The 19,127-nt window shown below is 37.0% G+C and overlaps 2 protein-coding genes across 3 annotated transcripts; both read left to right on the top strand.

Moving 5' to 3' along the window:
* The first annotated feature begins 4,026 nt into the window (after positions 1 to 4,026).
* On the top strand, positions 4,027 to 9,593 carry LOC117304871 (acyl-coenzyme A thioesterase 13-like). Of its 2 annotated transcripts, XM_033789505.1 has the most exons (4): positions 4,027 to 4,119; positions 8,152 to 8,336; positions 8,916 to 9,104; positions 9,526 to 9,593. In XM_033789505.1, exons 1-3 carry the CDS (start codon positions 4,027 to 4,029, stop codon positions 9,097 to 9,099), a joined length of 462 nt encoding a protein of 153 aa, XP_033645396.1. In that variant the 3' UTR covers positions 9,100 to 9,104; positions 9,526 to 9,593. The 2 variants fall into 2 exon arrangements, with proteins under 2 accessions (XP_033645396.1, XP_033645395.1); XM_033789504.1 differs by having other exon boundaries at positions 8,916 to 9,592.
* A 2,394-nt stretch (positions 9,594 to 11,987) lies between these two features.
* Positions 11,988 to 15,973, top strand: LOC117304712 (acyl-coenzyme A thioesterase 13-like). Its single transcript, XM_033789310.1, has 3 exons — positions 11,988 to 12,116; positions 13,663 to 13,847; positions 15,329 to 15,973. The coding sequence occupies exons 1-3, from the start codon at positions 12,027 to 12,029 to the stop codon at positions 15,510 to 15,512; spliced, it is 459 nt and encodes a 152-aa protein (XP_033645201.1). The 5' UTR covers positions 11,988 to 12,026; the 3' UTR covers positions 15,513 to 15,973.
* Positions 15,974 to 19,127: the final 3,154 nt, after the last annotated feature.

The following is a 19,127-nucleotide window of genomic DNA, read 5'->3' as shown; positions in this document are numbered from 1 at the left end:
GTTTGTGTGGATCATTGTATTCTACTTTTACAACATCTGTTTACCCATGTGCATTTCATAACAAACGGTTACACACGCTTTTCATAGACCAACTCGACCGATCCAAGGCAACGTGTTCCTTTAAAAGGCAAGCTCCTAAAAAATTGTCGAGGCGCCGAGTAGCGTTCTTTGTATAATAAAGAGGTGTCTGGAAAATGTAGAATTATACCATTCCCGTCAACAATAAAGTAACCTAACCTACAACAGTACTGAAGATACATGTGAGTTACTGTTCTGTGTACAAACGAACGAAAAGATTTCCTCTGTGTAGCATAGGCAATGTTTTTTAAGCATCAAAAATGCATTCAGAGAGTGCATAGTATACCCTCGAATTCAACGACCACACCTCAGGATATACACCATTCCCGATCGATTAAAGACCCTGGACACTATTGGTAATTGACAATCTCAACTGTCTCATTTAGCAAAACAGTTTCTTCGTGGTGAGCATCTTGAGTATAAGTGCTATGAGTCTCAATTCACCTTGAATTCATCCTGTCTTGCTAAACTTGTAAAATAAAAGAAAAGAGACCCGAGTGTTGTAAATAATACAATTGTTACGCATAAAACGTAAAATCCTGACTAAAATATTTCTCCAATGTTGACAAACTTCTACTTTGTTTATGGCAATTAACAGTGCTAAAAGTGATTTTCTCGCTGCTTGATAACTAATAAATAAATCGATGAACTCGAATTTATGTGTCCGGCCACACACCGGTGTATAACTTTAACTTAGTTGATATCAATATCAGAAACTAGGAATTTATTAACAGTTTTTTTCGCAAAAGTATTGTAAAAAAAAAAAAAAAAATGAAAGAATTTTGTTTTATTGTGGCCTAGTGATAATGCGCTGAACTCGGGTTTATGGGTCCGGTTCGTAGTTCATGTAGCCTGCTCGTCCTTTGCCACTTAATTATAATTAAACTGCACTTATTATTGTATACAGGGGTAGGCTACGTATTGTATTTTCATTGTATGTGTAGTTTGCTATAGCAAACGTAACTTGATCTTGTGAGTTTGTGTTACTTCTGTTAAATTTGCCATGGGTTGAATTTCGTTCATCACTGACACACCAGCAGATTGAAGTTGAGTTTAATATTCCAGTCGACGTCAATAAGGTACAAGGAACATTAACTTAGAATTACTCGGTGCATTGTATTTTGCATGTTTTGTTGCGGTTGGTAAGGTGATGGGCTTACGGAACAAATGTTATAAGACTACATTTTGTATAAATTCTTTTAAAGAATCTGTTGTACGGTTATCAAAATTATATCTTGCCTTAGATAAATGATGTTTCCATTTGCATTGTATTTTATCAGTTGTGGTAGGTTAAACAAAAATAAGAAGTATTTCTTTTCTTTTATTTGTAACAATGTTTTTGATTGATGGTATGAGTTTGTAACTGTTGGAGTTCCAATCACTGCTCCAATGTTTGTTACTCTGTAAAAATTTACTTGTTTCAAACTTAGCTTTTATTGTTCTGCTATTATGGTAAAATGCATTGTCCAAAAAGAACATGAACAGTCTTACACATAGAACAATTGACATTACACTCTTGACCCGGATTTGGGTCCCAGGGGGCCCAGACCCATTTTGCTTAATTTTGGGGACGGTGGTTCTGTTTGTATAATGTAGAGCACTTTGATACACATCACAGGTTTATTTGTCAAGAATGGGACAAATAACCACAACAGGTTATTTTAAGGCTGGTGTGCTTTCATTCCAAACAGATTCAGTTGTTCCTCGTGTACGTTGTTGAACCCGTAACTGCATAATAAACTTTGGTAAATTTGGTAAATGTATTTAGCTTATTTTAACTTGTTAATTTAAATCGAAATGAATTTATTTCATGTCCCGGTATGTTTATTTGCGTCATGGGCTGAATAGGCCTACCATTACTGTCCTATATTGTTTCGTTGTTTGTCCTAAAGTTTAAAAAAAAAACGGATCTACAAGAAAACATCTTTATAGCTATCAAAATGGTTTCCGTTGTCACACTGTGGTATCATCCACTGACTTGTTTACACACGGCTACATGTACGATTTCACTCTTTCCTCTAAAAACAATTAATTTCCCCCCTTCCCCTTTGCCACCCGCCCCCAGATTAATGCATTTTATTTATATTTGTCCATTTTATAACAAGGCAATTGATTAACATGCAAAATACATGCAGATTTTTTTATGATGTAAATGATTTTTAAAAACCAATGGAAGTAACGCTTATGGGAAACTTCGGTGTAATATAAAAGGCTTTGTCTTGGGTCTTTGGAACTGCGCGGGATATGGGGGACTTTTGGGACGAGTAGGTTCTGTGTAGGGCCTACTGAATTGTTTGCTGTTCCTGTCCATTGATTTATAATGTAAACTGTGAGGTCGTCTAAGTCCATTCTAAAAGTGTCTGGTTTCGTACATAGAAAAAAAAAAAATTAATTAAATAATAAAAGAACATAATACAGGGGCCTAATACTGTTTACCAATTATTTCTGTGATAGCTCTTGATGTAATAATTGCTGGTTTATTTACTCAGATCGCAGGGTTTGTCTCTGCTAGTTTGTTAGCATTTTTGAAATGTTCTATTGAAGCTCATTGCATTGCAGTCTAGTATCTGAACTTGTCTCAATTTGTACTGGGTGAAAAATTGTCGCACAACAATATTTAAAAAAGAAATGTAAACAGTTCGCGATATAACAGAGCATTCAGCACATTGCATAAACATGTTTTGGGTTATATGGTCCCCTTTAAAGGCACTGGACACGTTTGGTGATGGTCGAAGACCAGTGTTCTCACTTGGTGTATATCTCATTAATATACCAAAATAACAAATCTGTAAAATTTAGTTCAGTATTCAAATTTTAATGAGAAATTACTTCTTTCTCAAAAACTAAACTTTTGAGAGAGATTCGTTTCTCACAATGTTTTATACTATATCAACAGCTCGTTGTTGCTCGTATACCAATTAGGTTTTTATGCTAAGAATTATTGTTGGTAATTACCACATGTGTCTAGTGCCTTTAAAGGGTATTATGTACCTTTTCCTAACAAAAAACACAATGTCCACAGTTTTTCATTAAACTTACACAGTTTGAAGATTATGATAGTAGAAAGCTTCCCTTGAAATTTTACTTACTGATGAGGTGCTATGTTTTGCTATGGTTTTGGTATAATATCATAACTGGTTAGGGGGATTTTACATGTTAAAATAATTTTAGTCTCATGAGACCAAAATTATTTTGTGACTTGTTTTGCTCATTTCTCAAAAACTACACAACCTTAGTTAGTATTATTTGAAGGGAAGCTTTCCACTATCATTATCTTCAAACCCTGTAAGTTTAATGTAAATCTGTGGACATTTTGAAAAGGTACCCGAATCCTTTAAAAGGATTCCAAAAGCTGTGGGCAAAATGCCAACTCTGAATTCATTGTCTCGATTGTAAATTGAGCACGCAGAGTCCACCAGTTCAAAGTCTTCATCCCGACCCATCCTATCAAGAACTTATGGAAAGCAAATAAACAAACAAGCATACTTTTTAATAGAATGTCATGAATAGGTCCTACTACATAACGACTAAAACATCATGAGTCAAATAACCCTTTTTATTAGGTAGAATCAGGCACATATGCTACCATTATTCATCAGATATATCAATTGAAACAGATGCAGTTGTAGACGAGGGCGTTATAACAAACGCCCTCGCTGCAAGGTCGTCCAATGCAAGATCAGTTAACATTCAAAAAAGCTAATCTTTGTATGTCAACGTTATGGGTCAAATTTGAAGCCCAGAAGTGCACATTAAAGAATCTCCTGCAATACCCGACCATCAAACAAACACCAAATCACCCCAAAAAAATTAAACAAAAGAACATTATACCATGTACCCCGCTGAGTACCCCCATCGTTTTAGCATTAATGTGACGGTCGAGCCTGCTGTGTGAGAATTTACCTTGCCTAGCGCCCTCTGTTGATTGTTTTATATAAGAAGTAAAAAATGGCAGCCTCCGTAGCTGCAACAACACAAGCTGCAAGGCAGATGTTGAAAATGATGATGTTGGCCAACCGATTCGACAGTGTTACAAACAAAGTAAGTAACTGAAACCTGGATTGAGTTCATCCCTACCCTACCCTACCCTAGCCTACTACTACATCATCTGATCAGGGTGATGTAATGGACTGATGGATTTTCCTATTGCTATTCTTTTGAATCGGGTATATCTCGTTTATGGTGCAAACGGCAACGCCACTTCATCGATGTAGGTGATTTTGTTAATGAGTTATGGATGCCTTCCAAAGGACAACAAACATGCGAAATCTTCTGGTCGCCGGGTAATCTTCCGGTCGTCGCCACCAATGGATAACTTTCCGTATGGCGCCACCACTTTTTCACTCAATTTTACAAAAAGGGATATCTCAATGAGGTTAATTAGATACTATATTATATTAGGGATGTCAAAACGGGTCACGTGACACGCGTAAAAATGGCGAACTTTTTCACGTCCAGTGTCAATGTTTCATCTTCCAAAAATTATTTTAACAAAATGGAGGAGAATAAATTTTTTTTTAACAAAATGAATGTATTAAGACCACTTTGATGTAGTACTTGATTGAATTTGACACTTACTATAATTTTAGTTTTCTAGAATAGGGCAATTTAAATCCGTACTTTGCGCTGAAAACATCGCTTTTCTGCGTCCCGTCGATTTATTAACTTTTTGTTTCCGAGCGTGATGAAGTTTTTCGTTGTGGTTGTAGTCTCACGAAATATGTCCCAATATTGTCATACTTCCCCTTAAAATGAAGCTTAGATGTTTATCTTTTCATATTTAACCCGGGTCAGGGCGATAAACATGATCTTGAATTAATAAAACACCGAACAAATGTAGCGTTTGATTAAACGCAATGAAAGCCTGTCAGCCCGCGATACAGTTGCATACCGTTGGAAAGCCCCATTCGTGATCTAACGAATGACAGCAGTGTCAAAGTTCAAGAACGAGGCAGTTTCCGATGAAAGCGCAATCAACACGAGGGGTTGCTCAAGTTTATGCACCTATCCGGTACAGAGGTTGTGTATACAGCTAGTTGTCTGGTTTCCACCTCTTATAAAGAGTAACGCATGCAGCACACGGCAAAGCTGTTTACGGGGTGACGTCATTGGGCCGAAACCAGACTATTGTATGCTGCGCAATGGTTTTGCAAAATGGAGACTACAGCGCCGCGTCCCCCGTGAGAAGGCCGGTTTATAGTCGGTCGCGCGATGGTCGCGCGACGGAAGACTTGCGCGCAATCCTAAGACTGAGGCCTAAAAACCATGTCTTTTTATGATCGCGCGTCAAGATTTCCGACGCCCGACCATCGGGCTTGAGTGTGCATTGTTGACGTTTCCAAGGTTAAGATCGGACGTGTGGAAAGTGTCGCAAGTATTGTTTACCAAAATTGAAGAATAACAGCGGGAATTTTAAATTGTTTCTAGAGAAATTTTGGTTGTTTATAGAGTGTATTCATATTATCTTCGAAAAACAAACTTTTGAGTTGATTTTTATACTCTTTCAGTGTCATTAGTGTTCGGTTTTCAGAATTCAGTTCTCATTTTTTTTTTCAATTTTACTAAACTTTAACTGAAACGTCCAGTAGAGTCAGTGCACAACCTAGCTTCTGTATAAAACAATTATCAGTCTGTAAGTTGGAGCAAATTAAACACAGTTCAGTTTTTCTTTGATTTTTAATTAACATTTACTTTTATTAATAAATAACTTTAAGTTTAACACATATTTTCTACAACAACTGCCCTTATTTTGATGAAAATTCTTGAAACAACAATTACACCTAATTTGCATATTTAAAAAAAATAACAAATTTAATTAATTAACAAATTAGTTGGTGGATATTGTTTTTGCATACATATCCTAAAGGTATCTTGCTTTCCTATTCCTGGTCCAAAAATGAAGGTGGTGACATATTTACTTTTTGAGATATTCCTTTTTGAAAACGTGAGTTTATTATAGAACGGGATTCAAATAACCACCAATTATGCATAATTTGCATATTTAAGAAACAAAACAATAAACAGCATAATGGTTTTTTTTTGTTTTTTTGTTAAATTATCTGAAATGAATCTCACTTTCCTATTCCTGCTCCAAAAATGAAGGTAGTCAGACATTTACTTTTGAGATATTCCCTTTTGAAAACACAAGTTTATTCATTGTTTATTTATAAAACCGGGATCAAATTACCCGCAATTAGGCATAATTTGCATATTTAAAAAACAAACAATAAATAAGATAATGGATTGTTATTGTTGTTCTTTATTTTCTTTTGAGGCACCTGACTTTTCTATTAGTGCTCCAAAAATGAACATTGTCAGACATTTACTTTTTGAGATATGTTCCTTTGAAAACATGGGTTTGTTCAATGTTTGTTTGTTTGTTTAAAAAGCAGTGAAAAGTCAATATTCACACCTTTCACTAATCCCTCGGGACTTTAGGTCTTTCTTTAAAACTTGTTAATTTAAATTCCTAGCAATCAAATTGTTTTATTTCTTCTATTCTCATAAAACTTTTTGCAAGGAAGTAATATATTTAGGTTTTGTGCGACTTGAAACCTTAGTTTGTTAATTAGGACCCTGATAACATTGTTATTTGTTTGTTTATTGTTTACGTTAGTTGCTATTAGCAATGGCCTTGTTGAACTTGACCTGTAAATTAATCATAACTTTGGAATCCCTTGACCGATTTTCTTCAAACTACCACCTAACAACTCCTATCACTGTGTTCTTTCATTATAGCCACATTGCAAAGCAAAAAAAAAAACATTATAATTTCAACTGACATCCCTAATTATATCATATCGAATGAAAAAGGGGTGGCGCCATACGGAAACTTTTCCAAAAAAAAGGACAAGGATTTTACTGATGTAGGTTCGACAGAATACCCGGCCGTCGCTGAATGTATACCTTTCTTAAGTTTAAAGTAGGAAATTTAGTAAAAATGATGCCCACAAACACAATGGTAAAAAAATACATAAAAACCTCATTTCTTAACCGATTTAGGCGGAGAAAAAGCACCGACTTTTTTAACCTCTCTCTGTCAATAGATGGCGGTATATTTTCAATAAGAAGTCAAGAGAGGGCGGTATTAATTGGAAACGGGTTACGATATCGCAACTAACATGCACCTTGATTTCAGTTTGCAGCACAATTTGTTGAATACTTATTACCGAGACCAAGCACATTTGCACCTAAGTTCGACTATACTCCTCTGGAAGATAGATAGATAAATTACAAACAAAAATTGCTCACAAAAATAACACACTGTTATCTGAAATCAGAAGTCCAACTTGTGAGTGTGGTGCAGCGGGCACCATCGCCAAGCGGGCAACAGCCAATCTCTCTCATGAACACAAACATTGGTTTTTTAAAGGGGTCTATGTATATGAATTGCACAACTCTTAAAATTGTGATTCAGTAACTAGACGACAGTTATTTATTCCAGTCATTGTGAAGTCAGTGGTTAGCTGGGGGATTCTAACCCACAATCTTGTGATTGCAAGTCCTGCAGTCTGACCAGTTGACCACTGTGACACTGTGACAGTGGACACTAATTGGTAATTACTCAAAATAATTAAAAGCATAAAACCTTTCTTGATTACGAGTAATGGGGAGCTGTTGATAATATACAACATTTTGAGAAACAGCTCCCTCTGAAGTGACATAGTTTTCGAGAAAAAAATTATTTTCCACAAATTTGATTTCGAGACCTCAGATTTAGAATTTGAAGTCCTGAAATCAAACATCTCAAAGCACACAACTTTGTGTGACCATGGTGCGACAAGGGTGTTTTTTCTTTCATTAATATCTCGCAACTTCGACGGCCGATTGAGCTCAAATTTTCACAGGTTTGTTATTTTATGCACATATGTTGAGATACACCAACTGTGAAGACTAGTCTTTGAGAATTTTCGAGAGTGTCCAGTGTCTTTAAACCACCAAATGGCATCCCTGGGATGAGGGAAGTGGATGAGGTCGCTAGAGAGTACTCAGTCTGGGTATCTAAAACATTTTGTTCTCGCCATACATGAGAAAAAGAAGAAGAAGAATAACGAGTTCACACTTTCTTTTCAGGTGAATCTTATCTCTGCCAGTGCAGGTCAATGTCGTTGTGAGATGACCGTAGAGGCGGAGCAAACCAACATGATGGGTACTCTACATGGTGGCTTTATTGCAACGCTAGTAGATTCACTCACTACAGTCGCTATCATGACTACACCAGTTGGTGTGCCAGGAGTCAGTGTGGATCTCAGTGTCAGGTTGGTCAAGAAATTAACTGCAAATACACCATATTTTTGACTGCGTGAGGGCGCTCTCAAAAGTATCACTTCTGGGGGTATACGTGATTCATCCTGCACACTTTTAATTGGTGTTCTGTCACTTTGGTTTCGTCGTAGTTTTAGTGGCTTTAGAGGTGGATTATAACGGCTCTTTTAAAAGTCCTAATTGTCCGTGATGGATTTGACGTCTGTGGTAGTAACGTGTTCCAGTCTTTAATTACTGTTTTGGGTATGAATGAGTATACCCCCTGGAAGTGATACAAAAATGTTTAAGAGCGCCCTCGTGCGGTAAAAAAATCTGACACATTAAAGGCACTGGACTCAATTGGTCATCGAAGTTGCAAGAGAATAATGAACGACAAAGTAATATTGTGGCACAACAAATTAATGTGTGTGCTTTCAGAAGCATTATAAAAGGCTTCAGCTGAAGTATTTAATTATTTGAGTGAGATGTTGCCTCTTTCTCAAATAATACGTTACTTCAGAGGAAGCCGTTTCTCACAATTTTCAACAGCTCTCCATTTATAATATTTTGTGCTTTTATTTTTTACTTTAAAGTTATCTTAAAGCTGCCAAGATTGGGGAAAAAATCACCATGGATGCCGAGGTCACCAAAGTTGGGAAAACTCTAGCCTTCACGACGGCCAGCCTCATCAATGCAAACGGTGATATTGTTGCTCAGGGAAAACACATCAAACATATTGCAGGAAAGAGACTGTTGCTTGGCGAAGAAAGTAGTTGATTCAGGTAGATTTCAGTTTCATGTAGCATGGCAGGGTAGAGTCAGCACAGGCGCCCAAATGTTGCAGATTAACTTTTTGTGGAAGGGGGGAATTATAATGCTTACCAGCCAAGGTGTAGAAAATTAACCTATTGAGAAAAACTGTGCTATGGTTGAAATGTGAGGCCATGAACAATTGCATGATCTAATTTTCAGGATAAACCACATTTGGCGCTGGTACCAGTTTCAAAGGGCTGTTATATTGGATTTTGTTGTGAAATATATTTTTAAATTTGGTTTAAGATGGATTTTGGTAATACATGTGAGGTTTCTAAAATATATAACTACCTCAAACTTGTTCATGATAAAGACTGGTCCATTCACCATCACATGCCAGGTGGTATTTTTGGTGTTTTAACAAGATTTCTCCTCAGTATTCACGCACAGGGTAAATACACATGTGTTGTGGACTGTCAGCGTACAACAGTCTACTAAGCATACACTAAGAAAGTAATCGTTCTACTGGCACACGGGTGTTGTATGCACGCGTTATGTATAAAAACATCAACCTAGCTACGTAATCATGAAAAGTTGGTGACACGGGTGGATGTCGGCGTGGAAGATTTCAAACTGCTTCGTTCACTTGAAGTTGTCTCGATGCTATAGTTTGTCAACTTTCAATGTCTCAGGGAGCTAATGTCGACTGTCCACCCTCGTCAAATCAGGGCCCAATTTCATGACTCTGCTTACCGCCGAATTCTGGCTTACGATCACGATTCCCCACTTCAGTGCAAGCGGCGAATTTCTGCGCGTGCCTTGTAGGCGTAGAATGCCTAGTAACGTGAAGTATGCACGCGCAGAAGCCCAAATTCGCCGCTAACCGGTGAAATACGCTTGCTGTAAGCACAGAATTCCCTGCTTCCGTAAGCGCCGATTCTGTGCTTAAGGTAAGCAGAGCCATGAAATTGGGCCCAGATGTTTTACACAACAATGTATTTAGTTTTAAAACATGGTTTCTAACTGGCAATGAACCTCCTGATTTTTTCAGGGAGTAAGTCTGAAACTTTATACCTCATCTTTTAAAATAGACGGTTTATTATTTATGTTGAGTTCAACTTGTTTTCTGTGAGAGCTATTTATTATTTATAAAGGATTAGAAAGTTTGCATGGGGGGATCGTCATCTAGTAAGGGCCTGAAAGTGACAACAGAAGCAATTGCCTAAATGCCCACTGAGTAATTTGCCCCAAAATCATTGCCTTTGTGCCCTGAAAAGGTTCCAGCAAAAACGATAGTCCTCTCATAAAGGGGCCATGTTTTAAACAAAAACTTTTTTTTTTGTGTCAGGCTTTTGAATAACAGGGTGTACTTTTGGTAATTATTCCCATTAAAGACACTGGACACTAGTGCACTCAACATACGCATAAAATAACAAACCTGTGAAAATTTGAGCTCAATTGGTCGTTGAAGTTGCAAGATAATAATGAAAGAAATGGAAAAGCCCTTGTCACACAAAGTTGTGTGCTTTAGATGCGTAGATTACGGGACCTCAAAATCTAATTTTGAGGTCTCGAAATCAAATTCGTGGAAATTTACTTCTTATTCGAAAACTACCTAACTTTAGAGGGAGCCGTTTCTCACAATGTTTTATACTATCAACAGCTCCCCATTACTTGTTACCATTTAAGGTTTCATGCTTATAATTATTTTGAGTAATTACCAATAGTGTCCACTGCCTTTAACCAGGACTGACATCCAAGTTGATATGTACAATGTATTAATATATTTGTTTTAACATTTACGGTGCTCAGCTGAACTTAATCTGTCAGTTTCTTCACAGAACCTGTTTATTTATATATTTAAAGAATTTTCATATGGTATTTTATCAAAGGAAGTGTGTGCATTTAGACCTCAGGAGATACAGTGTATTGTTTTAAAAAGTTTTATTCTTGAATGTCTAATCTCAACTAATGTTCTTCCAAGTTTCTTCCTAAATTACAGCAACAAAAAAGGCAATTTTGTGGAAAACATAACTGTACTAAAAGGTGTCACAGCAATGTTTTGACGCAACAGGAATTGTGATGGGTTTGTGTATACAACATCAAGTGCTTCTACAAACCTATTTCCTAAAAAACATGAGTGGTAAATTGTATTATACTTTTGTTAAAACTATAGTGAAAGTTGTATGGATATATTTATAAAATTTAATAATAAAAATAATAGTTTAGTATGATGCATTTTATTGTTGATAAAGAGATTTCAATATATCTCCTTTCAGGTAACTTAACATTTCTATAGTGTATTATTTTGTTTCTTAAATAATGACAAGTTTGTGCTAATTAATAGGCCTATGTGCAACCTTATTTGTCATCTTTTCCCAATTATTGTTTCTGGTAATACCTCTAGTATTTCAAGGAAAGTTTTGAAGTCTAGCAAAACTTGCTAGACTTCTAGTTTAATGATTGGCAGCTTTTATAACATTTTCATAAAAACCACAAAATTGATGTGATCAGCTGACTGTGTGCAACAGGCAGTGTTTTATTTGGTTAAACTTACAAATTGTTCTTATCTGAACCACTTTTTTTTAAACGTTTTAAACCTAAGGTGTTTTTCACTGGTTGATTGTGTTGTGCATTTTGTTGTGATTTTAACCAAAGAAAATAATTGTCGGCAATAATATAAGGGTCTACATTTCTAGCCTACAGTGTATACAAAAATTGGTTTATTCTTTTGTCATAATATTATGTTTGAGCAGTGTAATAAAAACAAATACATTTATTATTTGTGTACAATCACAAAAGCGTTGCATTGCTGCTACACTTTCTTTTCGTTTGCTTCTATTTGAAACTTTCTTGTGATAGTCTTGTGACTCGACTTTCAACATCCTTCCTGATTCGAATTGCCGCTATTTTATGAAATATCGCCCTCTGTTGACATTGATGTATTCAAGATGGCAGCCTCCGGTGCATCAACACAAGCAGCAAAACAAGTTTGGCGATTGCTTATGACAGGGCATCGTTTTGAGAGCGTACTAAGTAAAGTAAGACCCCTGTTAACTGCAGGCTGATTATTTTTATTAATCATAAGTATCTTGAGATTATCATTGGGTGTTTCAGAGAGTGAGCCAACTTCATGTGAAAACCAGTTTACAAGATCAGTCAGACGAACCATTTTTGTGCTAGCCTTGGCCTTGGGTATTTTTTAGACCCAGTAACTGGGGCGCTGTTACTCCTACCCTAGCTAGAACTATTTCGGAAACCGAAAAAGTTCTATGAGTAGGCGCTGTATTCTTTTTTCGAAATTTTGACATTTTCTGTCAGCGCTGTATTTCTTTTTCAAAATTTTGACATTTTCTGTCAATGACAGAAAATGTCAAAATTCGATTGACTTTTTCTGTCAATGACAGAAAATGTCAAAATTTCGAAAAAGGAATACAGCACCTCAGATACTGGGTCTACTAGCCCATACCTTTTCAGTGTATACAGTTACAGTAGTACTAGTATACACATGTTGACTGGCAAAGAGTGAGGTAACTAGTGTACGTCTATTCCCCCGAGGGACTTTTGAGTGACCAGAATAGGGCCCTATTTCCTGAGGCCGAGGGAAATAGGCCCATCTTCTGGTCACTCACAGGCCCGAGGGGGAATAGACGTACACTAGTTACCGAATTATGCCAGTTAATATGTGTTTTATAAGACAGCTCGGTCTTAAAGGTCAAATAAGAACAGAAATCTGGAAAAGAAATGAAGTTTTGTAGTTGCTGTTCACGTTTCATATCAAGAGAGGGCGCTGTAACCGGGTACTATTTTCAAAGACTAGTGCCCACTCGGGTACTAGTTCCCGCAAAACACGCGCGCGCGATCACTAGACTGTATTAGTTCATCCCACGTGACCGTGTTTCAGCCAACCAGATTACAGAACAAGCAAGAGGTATGTTATAATACGTAGTAGTGGTGGTAGGTCATAGAGGTGTAGGAAGAGGACCATGTGACTGACTACTACTACTATCCTAGTACTAGCGGTAGTACTAGAGTCCTAGTCCTATTTGTTAATTATAGGTGGGTATCGGTCACTTCAGCACCTTGCAAACTCGGCACATGCAACTCGGGCCTACCGCATGTACAGTACAGCTTTACAAACAGGCAAACTTAATTTGGTTTGCGGTAAACACCATGGTAGAGTTTGTTCTTTCATAGACTTAGAGAACTGTCTTTCTTTATTCTACTACCACGGAGTAGATTAATAAAATTATTCGGGAGACTTCTCAATCTCAGTTCTGAAATGAACTGTCCTGCTTTTTAACTATTACCTGGGCGGAAGTTATAGAAAATTGGCTGAGACGACTACTTTAGCTTAAGTTAACTGCACTACGGCGGAGTTCTTAAGGTCTCAACGTTTCGACTAGCTTGCTCTAGTCATCATCTGGGGGACTGAAGAGATAAGAGGATACAAACTCTACCTGGCAAGTAGATTCACACGCGGTGTTACCGTAAACCTAAGGTATTGATACCTCACCATGCAATGCCTCAAATCATATAGTAGGTTTAAACTTCTATAATGTAATGTAAATTGTCATATTGGTTCAGGTTGATATCACATCTGCAAGCCCTGGGCGATGTCAGTGTGAGCTGACGGTGCAGGAAGAGCAAGCAAACAGACGAGGAACGCTACATGGAGGGTTTATATCCACATTAGTAGACACTCTAACCACAGTAGCTGTTATATCGTCAACAGCGGGTGTACCAGGCGTTAGTATAGAGCTCTGTGTTAGGTGAGTAGCTCACAAAGTAGAAAAAAAATGTGTTTTTTACGATACATTACTACTTGTCCCTGTGCTGCGCATGAGTAGGATTCTGGGTGAAATCCGAGTCCAAGCAATATGGCCATAATGCCAAGGCTAACATATCATTGCAAAAAGTGAGTGCGAAGTATTTTTTAGGGGATGACCACCGGAGTAAAACAGCACCATCACGCTTGACAACTTGCTAGTTCACAGTTATAAATGATGCGCGGGATTGCATCACACAATGCATTGGAGAGCCAGGTCCTCTGCAGAGGAGCTTAGCAGAAATTATTGACTTAAAGGAACACGTTGCCTTGGATCGGACGAGTTGATCTACAAAAAGCGTTTGTAACCGGTTTTTTTATAAAATGCATATGGTTGGAAAGATGTTTTAAAAGTAGAATTCAATGATCCACACAAGTTTGCCTCGAAATCATTACGTGGTTTTCCTTTTACTGTGCGAACTAACACGGTCGGCCATTTATGGGAGTAAAAAATTTGACTCCCATAAATGGCCGACCGTGTTAGTCGACGAGGTAAAAGGAAAACCGTGCAATTTCGAGGCATGTTTGTGTGGATCATTGTATTCTACTTTTACAACATCTTTCTACCCATATGCATTTTATAAAAAACGGTTACAAACGCTTTTCAAAGACCAACTCGACCGATCCAAGGCAATGTGTTCCTTTAATACCTAAAGTGGTTTAGTTTCTTAGCAGCCATATAAACAATCAGTTATAATATTAGCACTGCAATTAGTTTGTTTTGCCTGTTGTCTGTTGACCCTGAGAGTATGATTGGCAGTTCTTAACTTTACCAGGTCAAGTGGTTGCTAGACTTTTGACCTTTATCACATATTTATCCCTCTTTTACAATAACTTACGTTGTACACGTACTTCTGGTACAGAACGTTGAGTGAAGATTTGTTTTACTTTATGTAAAAGCTCATGACAGGGACAAAGACAAAATTTAGGATGGGGTGGCTTTTAGATTAATTTAATTTTTCAATCTCACTTTGGGGTTGGGGCAAGAGGGGATAAGGGATCTGAGATGGGGTTCCCATGCCCCTAATCTCCCTGCTAGTTATAATAATAATAATAATAATAAGACATTTGTAAAGCGCCTAATGCAAAAGCCTCTAAGCGCATTAAAGAAACAATAAAATAAACAATTAGAGAAAGATACAAGATACAAATAGGCAAATTACAAAAAGGAAGCTTTAAACAAATGAGTTTTCAACAAGGACTTAAAACATTGTAAGGTATTAGCTTGGCGAATATGCACAGGAAGACTATTCCAAAGAAACGGTGCGGCGTAAGAAAAAGATCTGTGGCCATAAAAAATGGAAGAAGCTCTAGTAGCAGAAAGCAATGACTGTTGAGATGATCGTAAAGTCCGAGTAGGGGAATAATGATGAACAAGTAACCGATGAGAGTGTTTTCATTTGTACAATATTCTAATTTTCACAGCTTTCTTAAGGCTGCCAAGATTGGGGACAAGCTGACCATGGATGCTGAGGTCGTTAAAGCCGGCGAGAGCCTTGCATTCACAACGGCCAATCTCATGAACTCCAGCGGTGACATCATTGCTCAGGGAAAACACATCAAGCACGTCGGACGCAAAGAATTAGCCGAGGACTTTGTGAAGAGTTGATGAACAGAATGCTGGTGGTGCGATGTCATGGCAACAAAAATGGTACAAGATATTAATAATAATAGGGGCTTCTTATACAGCGCTCATATCCGTCACTCAGTGATGCTCAAGACGCTCTAACATACAGTATTTTTCTGCAAGGCATGTGGGTCTACGTTTGAATTAGGAGACCTACTCATTTTAAATAGCACCATGTAATGGTTTACAATGTGCAATATGCAGCCAATCAAACCAGGAACACCAGGCGAAGGGGAACCCCTTCTCTTTTCGAGAAGTGCACTGTGTCTTTTTGCGTGTGTTACACAACACAGGGGACCATCAGCCTTATGTCCCATCCTAAGGATTAAGGATCATGGTAAAGTGTCTTCTCACTTGTCTCTCTCAATATATTATGCATAAAATAACAAACCTGTGAAAATTTGAGCTCAATTGGTCGTCGAAGTTGCGAGATAATAATGAAAGAAAATACACCCTTGTCACACGACGTGGTGCACTTTCAGATGCTTGATTTCGGGACCTCAAATTCTAAATCTGAAGGTCTTGAAATCAAATTCGTGGAAAATTACTTCTTTCTCGAAAACCACGTTACTTCAGAGGGAGCTGTTTCTCACAATGTTTTATACTATCAACCTCTCCCCATTACTCGTTACCAAGTAAGGTTTTGTGCTAATAATTATTTTGAGTAATTACCAATAGTGTCCACTGCTTTAAAAGGACACCAGTGTCCAGACCAGGACTCAAACAGCTTTTGCATGGTGAAGGACTACTGAACCTACACTACTTTTTGTTTACAACGAACAGAAACACACTCCTCAAAAATCATATTGGAATTAACTCATATTTTATTGTAATAGAGCACTCAACATATTTAAACTCACAAAAGAAAACGATATGATAAACACACATTCACACTGCTATATGTGGTAAAAATCAAATGTAAAAATTAACCCTTTACAAATCTCAATATTGATTGTACTTGTCATAAATTCCATATACTTCTGAAAGATCTTGTTTTTTTTGTGTGTGTTTTTTTTTTACAGAAGATTGAAATATGTTGCATTTCGTAAACACAAAGATGTATAAGAGTTAATACTGATGAAAGGCATGCATCAATGGAAAATAATAACTAGAACATTTATTAAAAATGATTTTAATACACAGGCTAAATGTATCTGGCTGCTCAATAAAATTAGTTCAAGTTTCTGAGTAATACACCAACTGTTGGATATACATGTATACTATTGTGTCCCAGTTTACGGAACCACGTACTTATACCAAGTTACTTGCATTTTAAACCCTCCTACTGTACTTCATTAAAAATCATCCACTGTAGTTTTGAGATAATCGATTAAAGGAAAACTTCTGAGTATGGAATTCCTGGTATAAACATGTCTAGTTTGATTATTATAGTGAAAGTAAGTAGATTAACAACATGTGCAGATACAGCATGTACAAACTTTCCTTCTTGGGAACAAATTTTTAGTATTGTGAACAGCTTGTGAGAACCTAACACAGTGTGAACAACTCGTGAGAACCTAACACAGTATGGACTGACTTGGCATTAAGGCGTTTTTATCAGCTATAATTATGTTATACATTAAACCATGTATCATCTGCTGTCTATATGGACGGCTCTTGAGTTCTGTCAAACTTGCTGTCAGACCAAACCTTTTTTAAGATAAGTTGTAAAATCCCTTTACATTGCTTTTGTTTCCCAACTATTATCAGGGGTGAGAGTCATTACTAACGAAAAAGTCTGAAACTTGGATACAAATTCAAAGGTATGTTGAAACGATGCCATTTCTACCTTTTGATAACCCCTGGGGTTATAGATTCCAAGGAGTTTTGTGGAACAGTATCCAAAGCACTAGAGAAGTATACCAGTGGGCAGGATTTCCTTTATTTTGTGGACAAAAATATTGTCTGATTTTCTTCACCAGGCCGACATAAAAAGTCTCAATTCAGCCAAAAGTCTGAACAATCTCATCCCTGTATTATTCACATAGCCCATGTACAGTATACATGTACAGTAGATGTAGAACGACTGTAATGTACATTCACATCAAATACATCATCATCAAGATGATCAAGGTACGAATGACTGCTAGTTTGACAAGTAAATAGTGTATATTTTATTATTTTATGCATATTGTCTCCCAACTGATGAACTATTTTCAGTCTGATTGCTTCAATATAAACTAACACATCCGACAACAAACAGGAAATACTCCTTATTTTAGTTCCAGAAATATTGTGTATTCAAATCATGAATGAAATTGTACAAGAGAAATCTTTTCAAAATCTACCACAATTCCTTGCTTTCCAGAAGTCCAATCAAACTAAGTTTACCAGATACAAGTCACCAATGTTACTGCTATGCTGAAAGAATCCATTTTTGCAAATTACATTCCTGGTTCCGTCTAGTCAAAACCGAGCATCGTTAATCGGTACCTGTTGCAACATTGAGGTACATATGTGTAAATGCATTTAACTACCCATTGCAAATCCACTGTTTCAGGGTTATTCTTCGCCAACAAAATCCGAGTAGTAACCACTAAAAATATGACTGTATGAACTTAATCAAAGCATTCTCAAATTTTTAAAACTCGCCGTTTTGGCACACTTCAAAAAAAGAGAAAATGTAATCACCCCTGAGGTATAAAGGACTTGGTCTCTGTAACATCAGAATCACACAAAGAAAACCAGAAAAATTATGTGATAATAACAAAACGACATGACAGGGAATACTGGACGTTTCTTCCAGAAAAATTTGGCAGCAAAACATCACAACAAACGGTTCATAACAATTTCAGTTTCGGAATTCCTTGTTTCATTCAGGGTAAATTAACTTCCTTCACCCAAAGTTGTCGTTAACTCAACTGCAAACAGCTCCAAGTACCTGACCAGTATGTGTAATAGCACAGAGCACAGTCCTTCTTGACATTATTGGGATATTTTAAAACACTAGGCAAACTTAGTTGTGGCCATTTAGAATAGTCAATGTTCATAAGTTCCAATCTTTGTTTCAAAATTGTTTCGACTCGCATGCCAACCCAAATTTTGATTTATAAATAGTGAAAGACTATTAATTTAATATGACCGATACACCGAAGACCTCAAATAAGGCAGATGTTTCAGATCAATGCTCACAGCTCCGAAGCTTCCAGCAGACAAGTTTGTAGCTGAAACAGAAATGAACAAATCTGTGCCATCTCCCCATTGGATGCAGAATTCCAGTATCGAAACAAGATTGACTAATCACAAAGCCATGCAGCTGCACATACATGACAGATGATCTGAGAAAGATGCCTCTCTGTTATTGTTTCTCTTTGAAGTCGTTGTTTCTTCTATTGTTTTGAATGAAAACCAACTTTCAATTTTCAGTTATTTCTTTCGTCTAGCCAACCCCCAGTTTAAAAAAAAACGATCATCATTTTAAAGCATTGATTATTCTGAATAGGCCTCTAATGCTGGGAATGCATACCATTCCAACAGCAATATAATATACTTGGCAAGTCCTGCCAGCATCTAGCATCTTAAACCTCTCCCATTGTATCAGATACAACCCTCATCCAATATTCATGCACACAGTATTCCTTCATTTGATTTTTACAC

The sequence above is a fragment of the Asterias rubens genome, chromosome 21 (genome assembly GCF_902459465.1).
Source record: "Asterias rubens chromosome 21, eAstRub1.3, whole genome shotgun sequence".
Lineage (NCBI taxonomy): Eukaryota > Metazoa > Echinodermata > Asteroidea > Forcipulatida > Asteriidae > Asterias > Asterias rubens.
This window is presented reverse-complemented; position numbering and strand designations above follow the sequence as displayed.

What these genes read in the sequence shown, in the direction of transcription:
- LOC117304712 (XM_033789310.1), top strand. Translation starts at nt 12,027, where the DNA reads ATGGCAGCCTCCGGTGCATCAACACAAGCAGCAAAACAAGTTTGGCGA. An exon ending in TTGAGAGCGTACTAAGTAAA is followed by an intron (nt 12,117 to 13,662) that starts GTAAGACCCCTG and finishes ATATTGGTTCAG; the next exon opens with GTTGATATCACATCTGCAAG. An exon ending in AGTATAGAGCTCTGTGTTAG is followed by an intron (nt 13,848 to 15,328) that starts GTGAGTAGCTCA and finishes TAATTTTCACAG; the next exon opens with CTTTCTTAAGGCTGCCAAGA.
- LOC117304871 (XM_033789505.1), top strand. Translation starts at nt 4,027, where the DNA reads ATGGCAGCCTCCGTAGCTGCAACAACACAAGCTGCAAGGCAGATGTTG. An exon ending in TCGACAGTGTTACAAACAAA is followed by an intron (nt 4,120 to 8,151) that starts GTAAGTAACTGA and finishes CTTTCTTTTCAG; the next exon opens with GTGAATCTTATCTCTGCCAG. An exon ending in AGTGTGGATCTCAGTGTCAG is followed by an intron (nt 8,337 to 8,915) that starts GTTGGTCAAGAA and finishes TTTACTTTAAAG; the next exon opens with TTATCTTAAAGCTGCCAAGA.